The sequence below is a fragment of the Epinephelus lanceolatus genome, chromosome 18 (genome assembly GCF_041903045.1).
Source record: "Epinephelus lanceolatus isolate andai-2023 chromosome 18, ASM4190304v1, whole genome shotgun sequence".
In the NCBI taxonomy this organism is placed as follows: Eukaryota; Metazoa; Chordata; class Actinopteri; order Perciformes; family Serranidae; genus Epinephelus; species Epinephelus lanceolatus.
The window spans coordinates 26,355,213-26,380,062 of NC_135751.1; the positions used below are offsets into that span (position 1 = coordinate 26,355,213).

A 24,850-nucleotide genomic window follows, 5' to 3' on the forward strand; every position below is an offset into this window, starting at 1 on the left:
TCAAAGTGAAATGTATATATTCTCTCTTCAAAGCCAGACTCCATTGGCAAAAGCAGTAACTTTACAGTACTTCAATGAACACAGGCAGCACTGGTCTACCACTGCCTCTATCGGTTAGTTTGTTTGTGTTACTGTGTGATTTTGTTATTTTTAAGAGTTAGTTTGGATTCAGCAAAGTTGCACAATAACACCAACACTACTAACTGATCGAGGCAACAGTAGACCAGCAGCTTCTGTGTTCAGTGAGGTAAAATTTCTGTTTTTGTCAGTGGAGTCTGGCCTCAAATAGAGCACATATAAGTTTCACTTTACTTTCAGTTCCCCGTCAGAAAGAGCTGTCTGTTTGGGAAGTACTGAGCATAAATGAGACTTGGATTGTACTCAGTGAGTTGTGAGAGAGTTCATCAAGAATTTCCTGTTTTTGGATTCTTCGTTTGTTGTGGAGGGATGCTAGAAAAAAGAAAGTTTTCTTCATGAATTTAATGTAACATGGGGTGAATGATTTACAAATATTCATTTTGTGAGTGAAGCATTCCTTAGAGTAAAGTATTAGCGGTAAATGTACTTGATATCATTCTACTATTGAAGACAGGCAAAGACTAAAGGAGTTTACTGTTAATGCAGTGAGCAACATTAGTGTGTTTTATTAAAGAATTTTATAAAATGTATTTTGACATGTAATGAACAACAGTGTGTAACGACGGTGCATAAAACAACATTAACAGGAACACATCTCTAGTGATGCTTAACATGGTTTAACACAGTTTCTTCTTCTGTGTAGGCATTGCATCGACTGAAATCACTCGCTGGTCGCCTGCTGATACTGTTTTCAGTATTGTGTGATTTCAGTTTCCTGTCAGAGCATTGCTGTATTTAGCTGTCCAGCTTTTGGTTTCACTGTGGTTTCACTGTGTCATAGTGCCTCACACACTTGATCTGATGCATGACAGAAAATGTGTAAATATTACAGATGTCTGAGCTGCTGGTCTGCCTGTAAGATGAGCTTTGCAAGGCAGGTAATGGTAAGGATCTGATTGGCTGATGTGTTAGCCCTGCTTCAGTGTCCACTGCATGTCCATGTTGCTGTGCACATACTGTATACATACATGTATGTATATTAGTGTGCATTTAAACCCTGCTGTCTAACAAAGCTACTGTGCTTGCGATCCCTGCACCGTCCTCGATGCTGATGGCTGCTAACGTTTTTCTGTCACCAACATACTAACCAGACTTTAACCTGACCATGTGCTGTTTTTCTGTATGTGCATTTTCTTTGTAACGATTAACACACCAAGGATGCTCTCAATAACTGCCTCCACCTCCAAAAAATGTTACTTTAAGAAGTATTTCACTGCTGGAAAGATTTTTTCATAAAACTAGGCTGTCTAGGCTATATGAAGATGCAAATACTTTTGAAATTGGTGCGACGTGATCAGAGAAAATAGAGAAAAAGGACTGTCGTATTTGATTTTACTCAAGAGGTAGATAACCTACAACCACCAGAATGCACTGCGTCACACGTAAATGCTCCCGCTGGTGGGTGACGAATGCAAGTTTGGCTGTCTGAAAACAATATGGGGGCAGGCTGGTAACAAATGATCTCATATTACAGCTAAACAGTACACTAAAATATATTTATGAAAACATTTTAGGCGACGCAGCAACAGAACCTTAGAACCTGCTCAGCTTTACCCATTGATGTATTAAAGCTCTGGATACCAGACCCCAAGTCCAATGAGAATTTCTCGCCCCATGCACACGGCATAAAAGTTTCTAGCCTCCAGGTTTACTTCTGTGTTATGCTGCCCACTGAATATGTGCAGTAGTGTTTCTCCTGCTGGCCGCGCCCACTAGTTCCCAAATAGACTTTACATCATGATGACGTCACAGATTTTTGCATCAGTTTAATCCTCTCAAGTAAAGTTTTACAAATATAAAGCCTCCATGGATCAAAAATTCATAATACAAAGAGTCGTTATTGACCTTGCTTTCAGTTAGAGGTGTCCTGTCAACTGTTCTGTAGAAGTCTCTTTTATAAAGGTGGCATTCCTGGGAGCCTGGTTGTACATCTGAACTCAGCATTTTCACTCCATTTTCACAGTATGGGAAACAGTATGGAGCTCACTTCCTGTTCACAAACTCTCTTATTACAGCCAAACAGTGCACTAAAATATGTTTTTGAAGACATTTTAGGCGAGAAATAGACTATACAGTAACAGAATCTTGGTTTATATTTGATCAGCACTGCCTAGTTCTACCATTTGATCCAAGTTTGAAAGAGAGAAAGGGGCAGCGCTTCCTCTTGATCTGCTTCTGTACTCCTTGTGTCCATGGTGGTGGGCATACAAAAATGCAGAAGTACAATCTATAGTTTGAGCAACAGCCCTATTGCCAGCAACAATGTGCCAGATTGACTGTTGTTGTTGTCTAGGGATGTGTGCCCTTTGTGGCAGAGAGTGGGTCCGTCCAATTTCAGTGTGCCAGTGCACCGCTCAGCACGTAACAACGAGAACCAGGAAAGATGTTTAGCCAGCTGCAGCATCAGTGTCAGCCTACAGGCCAAAAGCCATGGTAGTTTTCCTAGCTGACAAATAATTGCCTGCACCGATAGTAATGTCCACAATATAATTTTATATAAATCTGAAAGACATTCATCAGTCCTCTGTCTTATCAATCTCCTTTGGCTAGTTTGCGTTTGTATGGGCCATGTGGTCGTGGGGACGTTTACGCCGCTCTTGCTGCTGTTTGGGCAGAAGCATTTAACTAGAACTTGAAACATGTCATCCGGCGCGTTTTTGCTGGCAACTGAGCAGGGAGTTCGGGGCGCTGGTAAGATGGAGGGGAGTTTAACATAGTTCATGTACACATACTATGCACATTGTTATGACACAAAGCTGGTTAAAAATCGGCAAAGTGTCCTTTTAACTGGTACTGCAGAAGGATCAATCCTTGGTGTCTTACCGAGTGTGTTAAGGGGGTGCGTGTGTGTGTGTGGCTATTATAAGTTTGGTTCATTGCTTGAGCTCAAGTTCAAGATGTGTCTAAGCTGATTTATTTGCTGATCTGTCCCCCTGATTTTCCCGCACAGACGGAGGCCTGTCACTCAAGGGGCTCGGGCGAGCCTTCATCCCTGAAGTGATTGCGGACCAACAAGGGGAGAGCTCTGCTGGTCAAGAGCCCGCCGACACCCCACCCCCGCCCCCTGAACCTGAGATCCAGACAGAGTTCACTGCTCTGTGAAGAAAAAGAGGCATCCTCCTTCACTCAGCTGGTCCAAGTCACAGATTTGAATGTTAAGAATTAAAATATCAGACAGGTAACTCAAATGCATCAGTTCACTCCAGCTCTTCGCGCTCCACTCACATGATGCTCAGACTGCTTCTGGGGACAAAAAAAAAAAAAAAAATGGCTGCCTTTTGTTCTGTTTTGCTGAGACTAAAACCAGAAACCTCAAAACTCCTGTCCAGCTATTAGACATCATATCAAACTCCCTTTGTTCTATATACTGCTGGGTATTTTAAGAAGGGACTGCAGAGCGTAAATGTATAAACATAACCTGAACACATAAGAGCTGAACTCAAAGGGTGCTAAGCTTTCACTCGTCTCCTTGTTTTTTATAAATCCTATCGATACTAAAAGTTCAATGCTGAATGTTTTCGGAGACGGGAATCTGTGAATCTGCTTTTAGCACCACAAAGACTGAACATCTAGTATTTTTTTTATTCAGCAAAGTTGTGTGGAGATATTTGAGTGTTAGCCCGCCACTGATGATCTATTTATCATTTTCCAATTTGTCCGTTTAAGCTGCCTAAATGCGACACTCAGCTTAGAAGGGCTTTACAATTATTGCAGCACACTTCACGATACATACCAGTGTAAAGGACCAAAGAAATGGATATGGGCCAAAGGAAATTTTATGAAAATTTAGAGCTGCTCTGCTTTATCGTGGTTGTTAATGACCAAATATTTTGTGCAATATAACATGCAGTTGTCTTCCAGTGGCATCCTCTCCACAGCCCATAATTTTCCAGATAGTTTTCCTTCTAGTAAACAAGTAAGGTAGAATTTTATTTTGTTTGCCATCTGAATTTTATTTGATTTCAACAGACTTGATTTACCAAAGCTCAAAGATTAGCTTTCAACATTAAAAGGGATTTTTCTAATAGATTGATTGTGATAAATGTGTTTTCAATACAAAGCTTGTAACCGATCACTCCCACTCAAAGCTCTGACCAAATACAGCCAAATTCTTCTTTGTGTATAATTTTTTACTACGGCTGACAATCTTTACCTTGTGGGGTGTTTTTCAGCTCTTTGATTGTTTTTTTTGTTTTTTTTATTTCTTCTCAGCATTTTTATGTTGGCTTTTCTGCACATAATGCATCATACAATGCATCATTACTCTTGATAATTAAAGGTTGTTCAACATTTCACAGCTTCTTCTCGGCAGTTATTTGTCATTTTGTCAAAGCGTAATTGTTCCTCAATCAAAGCTGGATGCAAAGCATAAAAAAGAAGTCGCCTGCCATCAGTCATTATAGTCAGTTTGGAAATGTTTTTCAGCTGTAATTAATTCACCAAATGACAGTGTAAATGGAGCTTTTATTAAATTGACTTAAGCATTCCTTCCATGTATGATTGCAAGATTAAGATCCAATTTCAGGCATCAGTGTTAAAATCATGCTTCAGATGAGCGACATTTGTCATATGATTTGTTTGACAAGTGAAACATGGTAAGTCACTGTGTGTTTTGAAGGAAATGGTGTCACTTATTTTACTGTCAGTTTTAAGACTGAAGCAAGAAGAAAGTGCAGCTTCTTCTCATACTTAAGAAAAACAAAACACGTTACAATCTGTACACACCCTTTTCTCCACCCCACACACCATGTGTCCATTGAGAGTGTCATGACCTGCCTGTTAAGCCCAGTAGCCGATGATGAAGGCAGTTACAGAGAGGCAAATGAGGAGGTTGACGTTGATAATGAGTCGTAGCCGTGGCTTTTCCTCCAGAGAACAGATAGCCTGTTCAGGTGGAGGAGGCGTCACGGGATTACCATCTCCCTCCTTCCTCCTCTCCATCCCACACAGCCAGTAGAGGGCAGACATCAGCTTGGACCGGCTCTGGACACTGGACATGGAGGATGAAGAGTCTGGATGATTCAGGAGGGAAAGAGAGACACTGAATAGTGGAGAGGGTGTGTTCACTGGCAAGACTGATATATTGTCATTTGGAAAACTTAAATGGCAAAGCAGGACAGAGACCCACCTTTCCTGTGATGACATGCTTTTCCATTACTGTTCTCTTCAGTGACTCCCATCTCATTTGTCTGACTAGTGACCATCTCTAAGCTTTTAATGCTGCGTTCCACTGAGAAGACCTGCTCTTTGGGCTCCACTGGGTCAAACCTTGTGAACCAGGTGAGACGACTAATCTGATGAAGGAAAAAAAAAAACATGTCAAACTTAACTTACAAGTTTATTTTCCTGTAAACGTTTCAGAAGTAATCAGTATATGTCTGACTGGCACCTAAAGCTGCTCATATTAGTCAGGTGTGAATTATAGCAAAAAGGCAGATGTACTTCTCTGAAAGACCCAAATGATGATAGATTGGTCACACTTCAAACTCAGCGTGATTTTGTGGCTTCACCTGCTCCGGTTTGGGCTCCTCTGTAGCCAGGCTGACTGCAACCACCACAACCAGGGTGATGAAGGACAGCAGCATGGAGAAGTACAGGTAATGGACGTGTTTCAGCACCTCAGGTCTGTCATCCTCCTCGTAGCACAGGGGTGCAGGGTAAATAAAGTCCAACAACATGCGGATGCAGCCCACCAACAGGCCGACAACCAGGCCCCAGAATGCACCCTGAGCACAATCACGCATTTAGTCGCAGTTGTTTCAGTGCAGCTTTTATCATCTAATCACATCAGGACTCAAAGAGACAACAGACAATGTTCGCAAAAAGTAAAGTCAAATTTCTACATTCAGATCCAAAAAAAGAAAAACAGAAAATCACATTTAAATAAGTGCGTCTGTAACCACTTAGAAATAAATATCGGGGCGTCAGTGGCTTAGTGGATAGAGCAGGCGCCCCATGTACAAGGCTGTTGCAGCAGCGGCCCGGACTTCAACTCCAGCCTGTGGCCCTTTGCTGCATGTCACTCCCTCTCTCTCTCCCCCTTTCACGCTTGACTGTCCTATCCATTAAAGGCTAAAATGCCCCAAAAAATATCTTAAAAAAGTATCAAAATAAATAAATAAAAATATCAATGCATTATTTCTGATTGTACATTTGGCAGGTGTAGTTGGGAGAGGGAAAATAGTTCCTACATGAAACTGTTCACAACAAGGTCCAAGGAATATCTTGAGTAACCGGGTCATGATTTCTGGATCATCTCCACAGCTGATATCTACGACACTCAGCAACTCTTGGGAGTGATCACCACCTTACCTTCTCATTAGTCCTCTTCCAGAAGCACCCTGTGAGGAAGATGATGGAGACTGGGGGCTGCAGGTAGGTGCTGATGGACTGGATGTAGATAAAAAGCTGCCCACCCTGACTGGCCTGGACGACGGGAATCCACAGCACGGACACCACCACCAGCACGAGCACAAACACCCTGCAGCACACACATGAAAAAAATATCAGTGTTTTTAACGCCGAATAATTCAGTTCCGATCTGCAAAGACATGGCGTGGAGAAGATTTGATCTCAGGACAGCTTGTAGGGAATGGAAAACTGCATTTGAACATGACTGTACTGGTTATGAAGTGTGTGTGTGTGTGTGCTGGCTAGAAAAGAAAATCTGGTGAAGTCATTACTTACAGTAGGAATATGTGGAAAGAGGGGTTATGGTTTGGGTGAGCATGACAGAAAATGTAATAATTTGATACGCAATATGGTGGATGATTTCACTCACAGAGCATTACAATGCCATACATGGTTTATACTTTAATTGTAGATGGTCTAAGTGGGAATGAAATTTTCTACATTATGTATAACCCTTTAACCTGTAACTCCAGGCATCAGTGGAAAAAGCAGACAGCAGAGAGGCCCTCCATCGAGAGGCTTTTTAAAGTGTGTTCAAATTCCTGACATGTTAAAATTGTGCAGGCTCAAAGTAGTTCTGCAGTATATTGCATACATGCTCTAACCAGGATCATATTTTGTGTTAGGCCTGCTTGTTCACATATGGTCACATACCTGCCCACAATCATGAGTTCCCATTCGGATGCACGGGATCTAAAAGTCTTCCATAGATCCATGGTGAAAATGGTGCTGGCACTGTTGAAGATGGATGTCAGAGAGGACATGAGGGCAGCGATCATAACCGCCATCATCAAACCTCGCAGCCCTGGGAGGGAAAACATACAGAGATCGGCATAAAAGTGAGTCTATGGAGAGTATGTAGCGAGCGAAGGGCAGAACAGGAGGTGTAAAAAATGAAAAAGTCTCTCACCTGTAGGCAGCAGCTCCATAACCAGTCTGGCGTAGGCGGTATCTGTACAACCCACTGGGTTGCCACAAATCATCTTACACGCCTCAGGGTCTGCACACGCCACATCATCTACAAAATATCATAAAGACCAAAGTTCAAATATCCACCATGGGTCATCCAGTTAATATATTTAACAGCATCATTTATTAAAGATAAAATATGCAGGATTTTCAAAAACATGTATAGACTCATACAGATGTAATCCATTTCTATCAGTAACAACTGGCTACAAGTGTTAGATGGTGTATTTTTCTGCAGAGTCTTTGTCCTCTGCCTGTATTCTCTTATTGTCTTCATATTTTCTGTGTTCCTGATGTTTATAGGGATGTACCCCAGCAGCTCTCAGGTGAAGATGGGGCTTTATAAAAAGGTAGCGACCAGGTGACAGACCATAAGCATCCAAGAGACACAACAAAAAAGCAAAAAAATTTCACAGGTAATTTTACAAACAGTAACCGACAATCCTGCATAGTGTAACTTTAAAGGTATAACCTACTATGCAGTTTTGATTACTGTTTGCGAACATCATACTCAAAGTTGGCCCTTCTTCCTACGCTGCAAGCTGCTGTTGTAGGAACGCTACATTTACGCAGCAAGCTAATTAAGCTAACCTTCCGGCACCTACCTGTCCAATAGAAAACAGGCCAACTCTGCATCACTCGTCTTATAGTAGTAAAGGTTGCTGACCCCTGTCGTAACTGAGTGCATTATGCTTCTTTTTCTTGGATGCGTAACGCTGCTAACACTCCTAAGCTCACCTGGAAGCTGTTTTTTACAGGCAGAGGACAGGGTGTCTGCAAATACATACTCTGACACACTCTTGTAGTGAGTCATAAGTGATGATTGAGAGGGATTACTTTTAAGATTTAGATAAAAAAACTGCACAGGATACCTTTAAACATTAAGCACAACTCATCAACACAACCTGAATGCAACCAGTCTGTCCAGTATTGACGATACCCATTACTAAAATGAGGACTTTTAACAGAAGTCATATATAGTTTCATACAGTATGTATAGAGAATATGAAGGAGGTTTCCCAGCTGCTGGCTTGATTAATAAAACACACATTTCATCCCGTACCTGTGTACAGTATCCTGCTGATCATGCCGGGCAGCATGATTGCAAAGAAAGGCAGAATCTTCAGATAAGCAGCCAGGAGCGATCCTCCTTTTGCATGGGTCAGGGTCTTAGCAGCCAAGGATCGCTGGACGATGACCTGCAGAGAATCACAGTGGACACTTTGTTAACTCACAGGAAGAGCTGGTTAAAAATTAACAGATGCAGCAGTATGTAAGTACATTCAATCAGAACGGATGAGGAAATCATATAGCTTGTAGTTATTGCTCAGTCTGGCAGGTATCAAGGGTTATATGCACACATTAGATACTGATAGTGTTGAAGTGAGAAGCCAGGCATAGCTCATTAAAACTACTCATGTCCTCTGTTGTCTCAGGTTTGGCTGCTTGGCAAACAGTCCCTCTGATATTGTACAAAAGGAATTTTTAACCTCTTTGAGGAGCAAAACATGCCCAATACTTAAGAAGGGGATTTTTCGATGAAGATTCTTTCATACTTAACTTCAGAGGGATTTTGTAGAAAAGCATAAACAAGATGGAGACGCATTAAATTACTTTTTCATCTTTTATAGATGAAAGACCTTGTGACATTTTACAAGTGAAATAAATAGGAATACATTTTTTATATCCATGTTTGCAACTCTGGGACCCTATGTCCGAACCAGCCTTCTCTGTAGAGAGCAGGTTTATCAGCACATAATCTAGTTAAAATTGAGAATTAAAGGAATACATAACCCCTCAAGTGACTGTTGGTGTCAGTTATTCGCCCCGCGTAACTTGTTATTTGTGAAGAAAACTTTGTTTCCCTTGAGAATCCAAAAAGTGGATAATCTCATTCATGCAGTCGTATGTTCAGTACTTCCCAAACAGACAACGCTTTCTGATGGGGAGCTCAGCAGAAAGCAAAACCTAAAGCCAGACTCCATTGACAAATACAGTAATACAGCGGTTCGTTTGTGGTGAGAAGGTGTACCGACCTGGATCTGAACCAACTGCAGTCACATGACACACTGTTTGGGTTAAACATGAGCATGTTACAGTCCTGGAGGATTATTAATGTGCACCTCCTCCTGTACTGCCTTAATATGCACATTCAGCACATCCAATGCATCAAAACATTGTTTTCTAGTTGGAGCCGTGCCTCGTTTTCAAACTGTATGGTTTGACTAAAATGAACAATGACAGCAATATAGTCCACGATGAGCAGCGCTAAAATCAACCTGCGTAGTTGTCCCTCCATTGTGACATTAGAAAGTGTCACATTTATCTTGCAAGTGTACTCTTCTTCAGTGTTTGGTTTACTTCCTGGATTTTCCCCAATTGGAAATTCCGACCAATCAAGAGCAGCTTTCTCGCACAAGGCATTTTATCTGGTCCGCTTATAAATGGTGCCGTGAGAACACGAACCAACTCTAGGCAATTATGCAACTTTGTGACAAAATTAGTCCCTGGTTCAGACCAAAGCAAGACAACTCTAGGTCTGAAAGCACCCATAGTTAGTTTTTAGTTATTGTGTGACTTGCTGAATCTGAACCAACACTTTAAAATGCTAAAGTTACACAATAACACAAACTAACTGGTTGAGGCAACGATAAACCAGCAACTCCTGCGTTTTACCAACAAAGCAAAATCACAGTTTTTGTCAGTGGAGTCTGGCTTTGAGAAAAGCATAGATTAATTTTCACACTCTGTTCAGTTCCCCGTCAGAAAGGGCCGTCTGTTTGGGAAGTACTGAGGATATGACCGGATAAATGAGACTTGGATTATACTGCACAAGTTCTCAGAGTTTGCTGTTGTTAAACATGGACCCCTATGACTTCAATTTATCAGGAATTTTCTACATATTTGGAGACAAAGTTTTGTTCACAAATTCAATATACCACCTGGTAAGTAATTGACATACAAATGGCCATTTGGTGGGTGAAGTATTCCTTTAAGGTCTTTTTATATATCCTGATTTGTGCTGTCATATTTTATTCTTTTGTATACTATTCAGACATTTTCACTTACTGCTTACTTTATTTTCTCTTATTTATTAAAAAAAAAAAAAAAAAAAAAAGTGGCAGACAAAAAGGTTCACTTTTATTACAGTACCTGGTCAGAGCACCAGTACCAAATGCTGGGGATGGACATGCCGATGATGACCCCAGGCCAAGGCAGGTCAGAGTTCACCGGGTCTCTGAATATGTGGAAAGCATCATCTCGAGGGATACCACAGGTTGAGTTTGGCACACGGACAGAAGGGATGGCGTTGGCGTATCCGTCCATCAGACCATCCCAGCCTCCGATCTCCACAAAGCCTCAACAGGGGGACAGCAGGGTCAGATAAACTGGAACACAAAGTGCTGGTGACGGAAGGGTGTCATGTGCAGTTGGATCTGACTTACTGAAGCCCATGAGGGTGAGAGCTCCCGCCAGCATGATGGCAGTTTGAGCAGCATCTGTGTAGATGACTGCAGCCAGACCACCTGAGGAAACAACACACAACAGTCAGTGACACACAGAACAAGCAGTAAACAGCACTTTTAGCTCTAATTTGCAAGCGAGATGTTTTTAAAATGGCGAGTGAAGAAGGTCACCTGCTACGGTGTAGAGAGCAGTGATTGACAGCAGCAGCACAATAGCAAGGTAGATGTCCCATTGTAAGGCCAGCTGAATGAACAGAGCACCAGCGTACATGTCCACCTGGCCAGAAACACAAACACACACACACTCACACTCACACTACATGTTACAGCACAGAAACACTGGGGAATTATTGTGGGTTTGTAGCATACCGATATCTTTGTAAAGATGTAAATAAATAAGGACAGGACAGCTATAAATAACTGTGTTCTTCTACCACCAAACCGCTGCTGCAAGTATTCTGGCATGGTCATCACCTGGAGATGAAAGAGATGAAAGATAAATAAGCAGAAAGGAATAAATAACTATGCGTGTGCATGTATGTGTGTGATGTTTCATGTGTAGACGCCCTCACCCCAGAGGAGATATAAATGGGCAGGAAGAGCCACCCCAGCAGCAGCACCATCAGCATACCCTGTTAATCACCAAATATGAATATGAACAAATATGAATACTTAATAAACAATAGCTGAGTTCCTATTAAACTTGATTTTACATTACAGTCTACAGAGGGTGGATACAATCTCTTACATTCCACTCGTATGCAATCGCCCCAATTCCTGCTGCAGCTCCTGACCCTGCCAGGCCAATGAAATGCCCGCTGCCAATGTTACTGGCAAACAGCGATGCACCCACCTAAATATAGATAAAAGAGTCAGAATTAGGAACGAGTCTGGATTTCACTTTGAACTGCAGAACATTTTGCCTCCATCTAACTTTTCAGTTGCTCTAGAGCAAGGGTCTTCAACATTTATCAGGCCAAGGACCCCTCAGCTTGAAGACAGACAGAGCAGGGACACCCGACTACGTGTGTTGTATATAGAGTCACATAGGTCTACAACAACATGTAGGGCAGCCTAAATTGCCATGTATAAAGATATCCTTTTACAGTGAATACAATACTAAGCTTTTAAAATAATAATTGTTGGCAGATTCATTTATACACCATTTTTTGTTTCTGAAGTAGGGCTGCAACTAACGATTATTTCTTCGATTAGTCGACTAATCATTTTATTGAAAAATGTGTTAAAATGTTGAAAAATGTCGGTCTGTCTCTCCCAAACCTAAAAACTATGTAATCTAATGTCTTGTTTCCTACTCACGCCAAAGGGTTTTAGTTCACCATCATGGGAGAGTGTGTAAAGCTGCCAATATCTGAACGTAAGAAGCTGCAATCAGAGCATTTTGGGGTACTGTTATAGTACTTTTCTATGAAAAAAGACTCAAACCGATTAGTCAACTACTAAAATATTCACCAATTATTTTAATAGTCGATTAGTCATCGATTAGTTGACTAATCGTTGCAGCCCTCCTCTGAAGTGGAGGGTATTTTGGACTTTCTTGCTCGAAAATTTACAAAATTATCCATTGTGGCCATAGATTTGTTACTGAATGGGCCAACTTGCCACAGGCCCAGGGGGTCCCCTGGCCTTTACCTACACAATGTCACTCAAAATAACATGCAGAGACCAGAAGGAGACTCAAAATGACCACAAGGAGACCACAAAGAGATGTAAAGGAACTGCACATAACAACTACAAAAACGGGCAAAACAACCACAAAGAGACATAGTATGACTACAAAGAGACACAACACAACTACAAGGAGACACAAAAGGATTGCAAAGTGACATGAAGCAACCAAAAAAACACATAAAGTTACCTCAATAAGATGCAAAATTATCTCAAGGAGACACAAAACCACAAAAACATGCATAATGACTACAAAGAGATGCAAAACCACCACGTTCCTGTGTCGGAGAGGCGGTGAGACCCTTTGCATATGTGGGCACAGGGGCCCATTGCCTTATAATGATTGTGTCTCACTTGGAAAAGTAATACAGCTAATTAAGCAATATTTTACGTATTATGTCGCTGTTAGTTAACCAAGTCACCTCTCTGTGATGGACAGGTGCTGCACAGTGATTTAGCATTAGCTAGCTCACGATTGCAAAAGGATTCATGGGTAACAGTTAGCCTATCATCAGGTTTGTGTACTGTAAATTAATGTGTATATTCAGGCAAATTTTACTTAAAAATTTATTTATTCATTAATTTAAAGTTAAACTACAAATCAATAATTTGACGCCCACCGCCTGCAGTAACTCTGAGAACCTCCTAAGGGTTGCAGACCCCCTGTTGAAGACCCAAGCTCTAGAACGCTACAGTTAGTTTCAACAAGTCTAACAGTCTGTTTGACTCACTGGCCACCAGGTCATGTTCTTCCCAGCCAGGAAGTATCCATCCACCGTGCTACGCTTCGTCCTCCACATGGACTGGTAGAAAAATGAGAAAGCTCTTAAACATACAATAGCAGGAGAAATGTTGATCCCAATAGGGTATGACAGACTGTAATCTGCAAAGGAACTAAAGCTGTCAGACAAATGTAGTGGAATAATTTAAAGTTGTATTATGTGAAAATACCTCAAACTTGTACTTTTGTACAGCATTTGAGTGAACGCACTTGTTTACTTTCCACCGCTGGTTGATTGACAACACCTTGGAAGACATCAAGAACCAGATCCCAAACTAAGTGACACGACAGCTCCAACAAGTGCTGCAACACGTGCTAAAATCTGGCACCACAGCTTGTTGATATTCTAATTTATTCAGCTAAAGTCAATGAATGATTGTTGATGTTCATTCATTCAAGGTGTTGTCAAAAACAAGCACAGCTGAGAGACTTGGAGATGAATCAGAGTGGATCCATGCAGCAAGGTCCCAGAGGAAAGGAGGAGACTGTATTCCATTTCCAGCAAAATGATTGTAAAGCATTTTAAAACCGCTTCATGTATAAACAATCCTACATGAATATATTTAAATATTCTGTTGCTGAAAATCTAAATTCCTCACATCTTCTACCAAGGCTTTCTTGTTATCTTCTACTGCAAAACATCCAATGTCCTTTTCTGCAGTTGTGTGTCTTATCACAGTTACATGTAGTCACATATTAACAAATGTGAAAATGTAGAGCAGAAACCCTCAGAGACCTGCTTAGACCTGGCTGTGTGCAGTACATTTAGAGTTCAAGCCATTACTTCTCATTTCCTAACCTGGAAAAATTGTCCATACACCACAGTGTTTACTTTTTCTCACAGGAAATAGTCAGCTATGTAAAAATGCTGGTCATAAGAACTGAGATCTGTTCCCCCCTGTACTTACCCAGAAGCCAACAGCCAGAACCAGCAGGAAGTAGACTACCAGCACCACGATATCCACAGTACCCAGAGTGGTTTTGCCCCCTGGAGAGGGTGTTGGAGAAGGGGGCATGCTGGTGGCTTCAAAGGTCATCTGGAATCAGAAAAATTAACATATTCTGGCCCTTGCTGTGATAGTGAGAACGGTAATCAAATATCAAGACTGTTTAATCTTTAACTTAATGCCTCATTCATTACAATGGAAAAAAGAGGACATTACATATTAAAAAGGCTTAACTTTGGAGGATACTTGCTTGATTTGTCTAACTCAGACTGCTGAATTGTCATATTAACTTTGGATAAACTTCAGAAGGTATTTTTGCACAGATTGAGTACTGTGGATTTTGTCCCGTCATCTAATTTTTTAAGCGATCTCTTAATAGCCGGTATGAACAGGAGGAACGATTACATCAAGCAAAAGCTGTCTTAAAACACTAGCTGTCGACTAGTGTTTTAAGACACCAGTTGTGAAAAATTGTGAACCCATTTTAGGAACTTCTTCCAACACAGACAAGTTGAGAGTTAAATTGACACTGAGACACAGAGTATGATAATCTAACCTCAATTTACACAATATAACAATTTGTCAGTTACTGGAGAGATGATTATTAAAGGGGCAGTTCAAGATACATATTTTTTCTCTTACCTGTAGTGCTATTTTTCAGTCAATAGGAGTCGCTGGAGATATCGGCCATAGTGCTCAAAGTGCCAAAAAAATACATTTGAAAAACTCAACAGCAATGTCTCTTAGCAGAAATCATGACCCAATTACTCAAGATAATCCACAGACCCTGTTGTGAGCAGTTTCATGTAGGAACTATTTTCTTTCTACCAAACTACACCTGTAAACCTTAACACCGTGCAGAAGGAAGCGTGCATCTACTCATGGACGAGCGCTCTAACCAAGGCAAGCTGCAGACCACTGTTGAAACCAACAACACTGGTTGATTTCTGGTGACCCTTCACACCGTTTTGTGTCAACAACCCTGGGCAGTTTTTACCAAATTTGGCTGTCTTTAACAGCATATCTATACATTGCTCAGTGACATTTGAACCACAGAACCTGGGTGTTTTATTTTTTTATCTGTCCCTGCTTCTCCAGCTAATTTTGTGCCAACAGACGTTGGTGTTTTAAGCCAAATATGACCTTTTTCAACCATAACCATAGGATTTTTGTGCCTAACACCTCACTAGTGTTGTTGAGAAATGTTTAGTTTCAACATACCAGCTAAAAAATGATGTACAAATGTAACGTATCTGAGGTTTGCAGAAACATAAAATATTTTTTCTGGCAATTGGGTTGAGATACACGCTTCCCTCTGCGTGGTGACACGGTTAACAGGTGCAGTTTGGTTGAAAGAAAACATTTTCAACATGAAACAGCTCACAGTAAGGTCTGGATTATTTTGAGTAGCCAGGTTATGATTTCTGGAGAGAGACATTGCTGTGGAGCTTTTCATAATTATTTTGTTTTCTTCTTTTTTTGGGCTCTTTGAGCACAAACAGTCCAAACATTTCCTACATCAGACTGATCTTGAGTAACCAGATCAAGGTTTCTGGAAATTGACATTGCTGTGAAGTTTTTTAAATGTATTTTTTTGGCACTTCGAGCACCACAAGCCAAGTCCCATTTAGTTCCATTATATTTGAGAGAAGGCAGATATCTCTATGACCGATATTTCCAACACTTGGCAACTCACACCAAAACAGTCTAGACTGATAAATAGCATTACAGGAAAGAGGAAAAATGTGTGTTTTCTATTTTGCGGCTGAACCGTCCCTTTAAACCTGCTGTGCTACTATAGACAGTTAATTGTTGACAAGATGAAGCAGGTTAATATTTAATTCTAGACATATACTGTAAATTGCACTTCTATCAGCATGTGAAGATATCAGTGTCACACGTCATGGCACATAAACATTATCTGATTACTTACATCGTTAATTATAAATCTATTCAAATTTTACAGCAGTTAAGATATCAGTATGTGCTACAGCTCAGCCTCTTACCTTATCTTCATGCTGTCTGGTAAATCCACTCACCTTTCAGTAAGTAGTGTGTATCATTCCTTGAGCTTAGTTGTCCAAACAACACAGCGTGTCACAAATGACAGGAGAGCGATCCCAGGAATCTCAGGCTTGGCTTGAGAGTTTCCGCCACACGCCAAAAGACCAAACTCCACTTTGACTCATGCACTACATTTAGTTAAAATGTAAACGAGTTATTGCTCTTTACAGAGTAATAAAGGCTGCAGCTGATAAGGGGAGAGCTAAGTAATTGCCGAAAATTAATCTAAATTCGTGCCAATCACACGCAAGATGTGGGCAGTGATGTATTAAAACAAGGTAAGGGCAATATCTGTATCTGTGTTTGTTTACGGGTGTATCTCACAAAAACAGATGTTAATGTGAGATGTTGCTGCAGCAGGACAGGTAAAATGGATGTAGCAATAGCAGGTGTGTCAGCAGCAGCAGCTGTAAGGACATAACAATCTGCATCACAAGAGCTGACGGAAATGTACAAACAAGTGTACTTGATCCCCCTCATCCTGTCAATAATACACGAATGGACGCAGTATTATTTCTCTGTAAGACAAACGAATTTCCATCGTTGGCACATCAAAAATCTTAAAAACTCAAGACATCCAGGCGAAAGCAGATTTCATCCCACTCTTTATAGTTGTCAGCATTGTTAGGATACAATACAAAATACAGACTTAACACTTTATAGACCTTAAATGGACAGCGATGCTTTAGAGGTTTACATTCTGTAATTTAAGCAGGAAATAAAACAACTGATACCATTAGAAAACAAAGTTTTTACTAGCTGCGCATGTTATTCTTATTGTAATAATTTGCCTTACTGTTTAAAAATATCACTTGAGGACTAAGCTTTATGTTTTACAGAGCACTGGCACATCTCAGAAGAAGCTGCATTATTAGTATATAAAACGCTGCATCTGCTACACTAAACTTAATGACACTGCTGTCCTCTCAGTCGTATAACTGACACAGTCAATAAAAGAAATAATACATGAACGTAACAAAGTGCTTCATATGTGGCATCTGTATCGGTTTTCTTTACATCCACTCTCATTCTGTACAGTACAAACACAATACGTCTCTGTTATAGTTCCATATAGTATAATAATATTTAGTATGATATCCAACAGTGGAACACAGCTAAACATTCACATATTGCACACTACCCGCTGTTAGCTCCACATTATCCACCTTCTGCAGCCTGCGATCAGTGTGTGTTAGGGATGCACCGATTTATAGCTGAACATCGTATCAGATGATATTCTTCTCGACTGCCGTTGGCTAGCAAATATGATGACATTCACCAAAGGCAGTGGATGATGTTTTTCTGTTGTGTCACATTCATTTGGCACAGGCTAAAAAGCAGAGCTTGATTATTAACAGCATCCCATCATCCCAGGGACAATAGAAAAGGTATATGGGACAAACAGAGATCTTCTCCAGGATGCCTTCGGAACAGAAGGACAGTGAACTCACTAAAGACGCATCGGGGACGCAGCCTATTTTTTCTACAAAGTGAACAAAGGATCAGTGTTAAAATTGGCGGGAGGAGAGCTAGTGAATGTTAGCTGTTAGCAGCTGGAGGCTAAACCAACAGCTAAGGGAGTTTGCATTGATGCTGCCTTCAAATGGGGTTGTGAGTCCATGTGACTGCCTCCCTGTTGTGGTATACACAACCTCATAAGTAGACATTTTCAGAGAACTGAGTTCATGAGTTGTGACGTATTTGCTGATGTTTCAGAAATGACAGAGACCATGGAAGTTTATTTCTGTGGATGGTAACTTAATAAATTGTAATGTTAGTTGTATAGAGGTATTGTTCATATTTTTATACTGTCTGATATTCCCAACAGCCTTGTCTTTTCCCCTTTATAATTACGCCTTTGCATCTTCTAGGCTGCATTCCCTGCTTACTAGCTCACTAAACTGTTCGCCTCAGTGGCGTCTAGACGCAGACAGTAGTGTCCATGTTGCTGCTGCCTGGCAGCATCATCCTCGCGACTTGAACACCAAACATATTGTGTGCATGACTTCCCATGTCGTAACCATGAGCTCATGAGTTCCATTTAAAGGCAGCATAAGTTACATTATGATGCATTCAGCCTCTATTCGGTAAAAATGACTATTGGCAAAGGTAAATTATTGAATTATGCCTTTATTATATGAACTTGCATCATGTAGTGTTCTATTTCTTGTCTTTTTTTAAATATACATTGTATTTTTTTATAGCTTACTTTTGTACATAGATGACTGTCTGCTTTCATATTATGGACCTTTCTCTGTGTCCTTAATAAAGTCATTATTATTATTATTATTATTATTATTATTATTATTAAATTATAACAGTCTAGTGATGTGTTCATATTTAATCTTGTAACATTCAGTTTTTGGGAGAAACTTCAATAAATACAGTTGTCTGAAGGAGAAATTTGTTGATGTTTCCACAGAAAAATAAAATAGATATTAGGGAGGGGTTATGATATATCATATGTTGTAAAAAGGCTTTTGAAGCAGTTATAAAAAAGAGGTTGTTTTGTTTATGTGAAAGAAGGTTTTATAAGTCACTTCGTAAATTTGAATGGTTGAATTTGTGCTCATTCAAAGATACTGTAATGAAGGGCTGAATGATTTCAAAATATTCCTTTTTTTTTCAAAAACAAAATGAACAACAACAAAAAATGCTATCGATTATCGGCCAAGTTGTTATTTCAAACATCGGTATTGGCGCAGGATTTCACAGTTTCAGTGCATCCCTATTGTTTCTGACCGCAGACTGCTTAAAAATGATCCTTGGAACAGTTAAAAGTGTCTTTTATAAAAACAAGTACTAAGTGCCAACTTCTCACTGACGTCTCATATATATACATGTTAATAACATCAGAGGTCAGAACAACACCATTTAGAAAAAAACAAACTATAACTGACATGGTAGGAATTTGGAAAATCTGCTGACAGTGAGGCACAGATACAAAGCAGTACATGAAACAATCTGTCATCAGGACTGATGAATATTTACTTGAGAAAATAAGCTACACTTAGTCAGTAAAGAACTTATGTTACATTCAGTGTGGTGGGCAGCTTACAAAAATACACAACATATAAACTAACAGGAAACTGCTTTGGTGGTTTCTTCCAAACCACCATGAGTAGTTGAATGTATTTTCATTAAATATCTATGTTGGGTTAAAATTCATTTTAGTAAATCTATGTCTTATTTGTGGATATATAACAAAGATTTTACTGCAGAACTGTAATAGCACACTTACACTCAGGCTTAGAGAAAAAAAAGCTTCACCTACAGGATGTTACTGAGTAACTGTCTGTCAAATAGTACACATACCTTGACTGTCAAACAAGGTTGTTTTCTATATAGCAGCCTAGACCATTTCACTTTTAGACTTTGACAAATCTCTGTTAGCATATACAGTATATACTATACCACTGGTATAAAGCTAAATTGTCCATCTTTGATGTAAAAGACACTTTTGCCTCATTTCAAAGCTTCTCCCTCCATTGATTTACCAAAAACACACAAGTACATAAAACCTTGTTTTTTTGCTCAAAATTGTGCGCGTGTATGTGTTTATGCACGTGGTATACAGTATATGTGAACATGTGTATGTACTGTATGAAGTATGTAGTCATCTCCGTGTGTGTGTGTGTGTGTGTGTGTGTGTGTGTGTGTGTGTGTGTGTGTGTTACCAGGCCAGTGGTGAAGCCAATCGTGGACTTCTTGGGCTCTTCTGGTTTTCTGCAGCTTGCTGATCACTGAGAGCTCTCTGTGGTAGAGAAACAACAGGGTCTATTAGCAGTTTTGTGGAATATGCTGTTATGTTTTGCATGTGTCATTATTTATTTTTATTTTAAAAGGCTCAAGCCTGAAGGGTTTGTTTGAACTGATCATTATTTTTCCTAAGAAACACAACATACCGTAACATGGTACATCCTAGACACTGAAAATGTCTTACAAATGACTGGAAGTTCCGTGATAATAATGTCCAAGAAATATGACCCCAATCAGCCTGATGAGGGCACTGTAATTAAGGCCCAAAAATGCCATTTTGGAAAGGCTACTCCCCTCCCACTGTCAGTCTGATTAACTTGGAATTTGACGCACAAGTCTAGCTCAGTGTGTCTTACCAAAAAAAGCCTGAAGAACAATTTAAGTAGATTTTCCGCCATTTTGAATTTAAATTTTTTTTAAACCTCTCCTCCTAAACAGTGGGTCTGCTTACAACCAAATTTTCTGTGTATCATTATTGGAACAAGCTTATCAAAAGCTGCACAAAGCTTGCTGATATCTCAACACCTTTAAAAGATATTGCCGAATTAACTTCAAAAGGGGTATGACTCAGCACATAACCAGACCTAACTCCATAATCATTTGGCCAATCATCACAAAACTTGTAGGATACGTCCACGCAAGAACCTGAAACATACCCTGAGAGTTTCACTTAAATTAACCACTCGTGGGCGCCACAAATCCCCCCAAAAATCGGTGTGGCATGACACAAATTAGACTATAATTTAGAAATTATTTGTGCAATCACAACAAAACTTGCAGGATATATTTCATAAATTGCTCATTAGGGGGCGCCTCCAGTTGCAAATATGTGCATGGACACGTGGACACACAACCTTATAGAAATGTAAAACAATTACAACAGATTTCAAGAAGCCCTTTGAATTTGTCCATCGAGGCTGAATGATTGTGAAATCTGAATGTGAACTGCATAAATCTGAATGTTGTGCTTTGTTCTAAATTTGTCTTTGAAAATGCTGTATTCAGCTCTGGCTTCCTGAGGGGCCTGCCACGCTCAGTGTGAACACACCGATCCATTTACTGTATGTAGCTCATTATTAGTACGGTCGTAGCCTGGCAGACTCTCTCTACATCTCTGATGAAATGCAGGCTGTGCTCATTACTTAAAACACTGCATGAGCCTTTCTAACAACAAAACAGTGGCAGAGTAGAAAATCTAGGACATAATGAGGTAATCAAAAGAGGTGTTTATCTGCAGCCATTTATACTCTGCATCAGAAGCTTTTTGAGGAACGATGACGTTTCTTTTAAAGCATTATGATGAATAACTACAGAGGGAAACATGCATACACACTAGTTTTGACAGTAACACTGTAGAGGCAGGACTAGAGGGATTGCTAGACTAAATTCATGCTTAAATCGTTTTTGCTCACCTCAAATTTGCCAATGAACTCAGCAAAGATACCAAAGAAGGCCTCAGTGTTGGTGGATTTGCTGTCTTCTCCAAAGTAAGAGGCAGTTTTGCCGAACTCCTCCATAGCTCTCTGCTGCAGGGACTCCAGAGACTGGACTGCGGGGTGACTGTTTTCCAGGAAGTTCTACACATACTGGAGTCAAGGGGCATAAAAGTTTCATCTCTTCTACTACACTTGTTTTCTTTTCATCAGCCTATGTAACCCAGCGCTGTCTTTGCAGCTTTGTAAAGGATACACTCATGACAACAGCAAAGCGATCCTCAGCAGTCGCAGGCATCTTCTGACAAGCTGAGCGAATGTCCTGGATGGTCGTAAGTAGGTCGTTCATATCCGATGTAATAGTCCTCTGATTTACTGTAGAAAGAAATGAGGAGGAAAGAATGCTTATAACCATTGAAAAACTTTCTTGAACAAGAGCTCAGTAAATTGAAAAATGTTCTACAGCTGTGGCGCAGAGGTCAGATAAACATGTATCTACCTTTGGCTGCAAGAGGAACCATTGTTAAGTCTTTGGAAAAATCCAACACATCAGGGAAGTGGTGACATAACGACTTGACCAGAATATGTAGAAACGTCGACTTCCCATCCACTGTTTTAGTTGTGCTCAACTGCAGAGGACACAGTGAAGTTATTAAAGGGACAGTTCACCCAAAAATCAAAAACATATTTTTCCTTTTACTTGTGGTGCTATTTAGCACTCTAGATTGTTTAGGTGAGTTGCCAGGTGTTGGGAAATATCAGCCATAGAGATGTCTGCCTTCTCTTGATGATAATGGAACTAGATCAGTGTGTTTAGTGGTGTGGAGCAGATGGACCCAAATGCAGGAGACAGATTTCTCCTTAGCCATTTGTTCAAGGTCCACACGGTTCAATACATTCAGTGTCATACTTGTGTTTGACCATGTCGTCAAGCTAGTTTGTTGTCTCTGTCAAGCAGCTGTCTGTTAGTCACTCACTCTACAGCAGGAAATGGTACTTCAAAATAAAAGCTCTGTGCTAGATATTCACTGGACTTCAAAATAAAGTGTATTTTTTATAAGTTGACACATTCCCAAGTCACTTGCGATCCATTCAGAGTGGACCCACGACCCACTTCTGGACCACGACCGACCAGTTGGGAACCACTGAACTAGATGACACTTGGCTAGTGGTGCTAAAAGCAATTTTTTTTTTTTTTTTTTAACCCAGCAATGTCTCTTTGCAGAAATCATGACCCAGTTACTCAAGATAATCCACAGACCTTGTTGTGAGCAGTTCCATGTTGGAAATATCTTCTTTCTACCAAACTACATCCGCCAATTGTATCACTGTGCAGAAGGAAGTGTGCATCTACTGCTAGCTCACCTAGCACCACTGAGCTAGCTAATGTTACATCTCAGCCAAAGAGGAAGCCATTAATGTTTACATCTGTTGTGATGCACTGTAAATTTAATTTTAACTATTTGAAATTTTAACTTTTTTTTAAGTCATACCATACCACCGATGGTGTATTTGTTGAATGACAATAAAGCAAGTCTGAGTCTAAGTCTATCTCACGCTGTCACGAGCACAAGCCTCACAGCCATGACTAGATGCACACTTCCTTCTGCACTCGGCAACTCACACCAAAACAATCTAGACTGATAAATAGCACCAAAGGTAAGAGGAAAAACGTTGTTTTGAAATTGGGGTCAACTGTCAATTTAATTGTACAAGCATAATGCAACTAGAAAGAAAACAAGGACAAACAAACACCTGGTCACATGTTTTAAAGGTATACTCTGCAGAGTTAGAGCTAGACTTTTTTTTTTCCGACGGTCAATATGGCCATTAATGTTCAAGAAGAAGAACAATTATATACATATGTCTTAAAGCCAACATGACCGGTGTGGACGTGGTATGTGGTCTGAAGAGGCAGTAAGACGCTCTGTACTGCTTCTGTGGATAAATAGATCTGTCCATAATAAAAATCTGGTCTTAAAATAAGTTTATATTTAGGTTGTCTTGGCAACTGATATTATAGGTAACATAATATTGGGCTATTTCACATGGTATTCATGAATTTATTTATCTATTTGGCATCTTTCCTACGGGACATTTTGGCTGCTTATATTTTCATCTGCCAGACAACTACATGTGATACAAGCTAAAAGCTGGCACATGCTGGCTAATATTCACCCTGACATATTACAGAAATATCAGCTACTATTTGTAAATTTGTATTTGGGACGGCAGTAGCTCAGATCATTGGGATTTGGCTTGGGAACCAAAGGGTCGTGGGCTCATGTCCCTGTATGGACAAAATATGGAGCATGTACTGGTAGCTGGAGAGGAGACAGTTCCCCCTTTGAGCAAGTCACTTAACCCCGAACTGCTTGGGGCGCTGTCTAAGGCAGCCCCCTTGCTCTGACATCTCTCCATTTATTGCATGTATAGGTCCTGTTTGCGCATGTGTGTGTGTATTTCGGGCCTGTGTGTACATGACAACAAAATTTAAAAAATATTGAAGTTCCCCTCGGAGATTAATAAAGTATATCTTCTTCTTCTCCTAAACACGTTTGCCAGCAGAAGTGAAAATAAAAGCCAACCCCACATTCACTCTCGTTTGGCGTTTTGCCTCACTCTATTTTTGCATTTTTTCAGCGGTGTCTCTTGGATGTGTGCTACTTACTGTCTGGCACCTGGCTGCTATCATTTTTTAAAGCCCAGAGCTCACGTGAGTGCTGTGGGGGTACACGCCCATACACAGAAAATACGAAGGAATAAGAAAATACAGGCAGAGGGCAGAGTCTCTGCAGAAAAATACACTGCTACACACTTCTACTGGGTCGTAAGTGATGATTGAGAGGGATTACTTTTGTATGTTGTTGTCTATAGATTGTTTTTTAGGAAAACCCTGCATAGTTTCTCTTTAAATATGCATTAATGTGTGATGTACCTCTGTGAGAAAGTTGATCTTGAAGCCTGTTGTCTTGCTGGTTTTAGGCTGGCTGTTATTCAAGTAGTTCCCCATCGCCAACACAAACTGAAGACAGAATGCAGCAAGTAGACACCTAGTCAAACAACTAATTCATAAATAAATGAAACAGCTTGTTTGATATCTCATGTGCACTTACGAACAATGAAGGTAAGGCTAAATTAAGTTTCAGGAAAAAACTGAACATAATTTTGTGAACACACTTCCCTGTTAAT

The 24,850-nt window shown here is 40.2% G+C and overlaps 3 protein-coding genes across 13 annotated transcripts in view; 1 reads left to right on the forward strand and 2 right to left on the reverse strand.

The window, feature by feature from the left end:
• The window catches only part of arhgap17b (Rho GTPase activating protein 17b), a 38,722-nt gene extending 34,286 nt beyond the window's left edge, over positions 1–4,436 (forward strand). For 2 of the 5 annotated variants that reach the window (XM_033644267.2, XM_078161322.1), the window contains 2 exons: positions 971–1,022; positions 3,089–4,436. In XM_033644267.2, the coding sequence (XP_033500158.1) occupies positions 971–978 (8 nt within the window). In that variant the 3' untranslated portion in view covers positions 979–1,022; positions 3,089–4,436. The remainder of the gene's footprint in view (positions 1–970; positions 1,023–3,088) is intronic. The other 3 variants (XM_033644266.2, XM_033644270.2, XM_033644268.2) reach the window with 2 other exon arrangements.
• Positions 4,437–4,582: 146 nt separating this feature from the next.
• slc5a11 (solute carrier family 5 member 11) lies at positions 4,583–16,574 on the reverse strand. 2 transcript variants are annotated; one of them, XM_033644272.2, is made up of 16 exons: positions 16,442–16,574; positions 14,364–14,492; positions 13,406–13,477; positions 11,734–11,838; positions 11,558–11,617; positions 11,355–11,459; positions 11,157–11,262; positions 10,965–11,045; positions 10,672–10,877; positions 8,582–8,717; positions 7,460–7,567; positions 7,204–7,354; positions 6,451–6,619; positions 5,649–5,864; positions 5,267–5,432; positions 4,583–5,150 (listed from the first exon to the last, which is right to left on the reverse strand). In XM_033644272.2, exons 2-16 carry the CDS (start codon positions 14,490–14,492, stop codon positions 4,918–4,920), a joined length of 2,043 nt encoding a protein of 680 aa, XP_033500163.1. In that variant the 5' UTR covers positions 16,442–16,574; the 3' UTR covers positions 4,583–4,917. The 2 variants fall into 2 exon arrangements, with proteins under 2 accessions (XP_033500163.1, XP_033500164.1); XM_033644273.2 differs by having other exon boundaries at positions 16,409–16,515.
• Positions 16,575–17,054: 480 nt separating this feature from the next.
• Positions 17,055–24,850, reverse strand: part of grid2ipa (glutamate receptor, ionotropic, delta 2 (Grid2) interacting protein, a) — a 37,224-nt gene continuing 29,428 nt past the window's right edge. For all 6 annotated transcript variants that reach the window (XM_078161321.1, XM_033644257.2, XM_078161320.1 and 3 more), the window contains 5 exons: positions 24,597–24,683; positions 22,158–22,287; positions 21,915–22,033; positions 21,638–21,802; positions 17,055–20,220 (listed from right to left, as the gene is read on the reverse strand). In XM_078161321.1, coding sequence (XP_078017447.1) covers positions 20,140–20,220; positions 21,638–21,802; positions 21,915–22,033; positions 22,158–22,287; positions 24,597–24,683 — 582 coding nt within the window. In that variant the 3' untranslated portion in view covers positions 17,055–20,139. The remainder of the gene's footprint in view (positions 20,221–21,637; positions 21,803–21,914; positions 22,034–22,157; positions 22,288–24,596; positions 24,684–24,850) is intronic.

Bases quoted from the DNA above. Each gene is read 5' to 3' on its own strand.
- slc5a11 (XM_033644272.2), bottom strand. From the start codon at position 14,492: ATGACCTTTGAAGCCACCAGCATGCCCCCTTCTCCAACACCCTCTCCA. The intron at 11,460-11,557 runs GTGAGGGCGTCT...TTTCATCTCCAG, and splicing joins CCATTTATATCTCCTCTGGG to GTGATGACCATGCCAGAATA. The intron at 8,718-10,671 runs GTACTGTAATAA...GATTCTCTGCAG, and splicing joins GGTACTGGTGCTCTGACCAG to GTCATCGTCCAGCGATCCTT.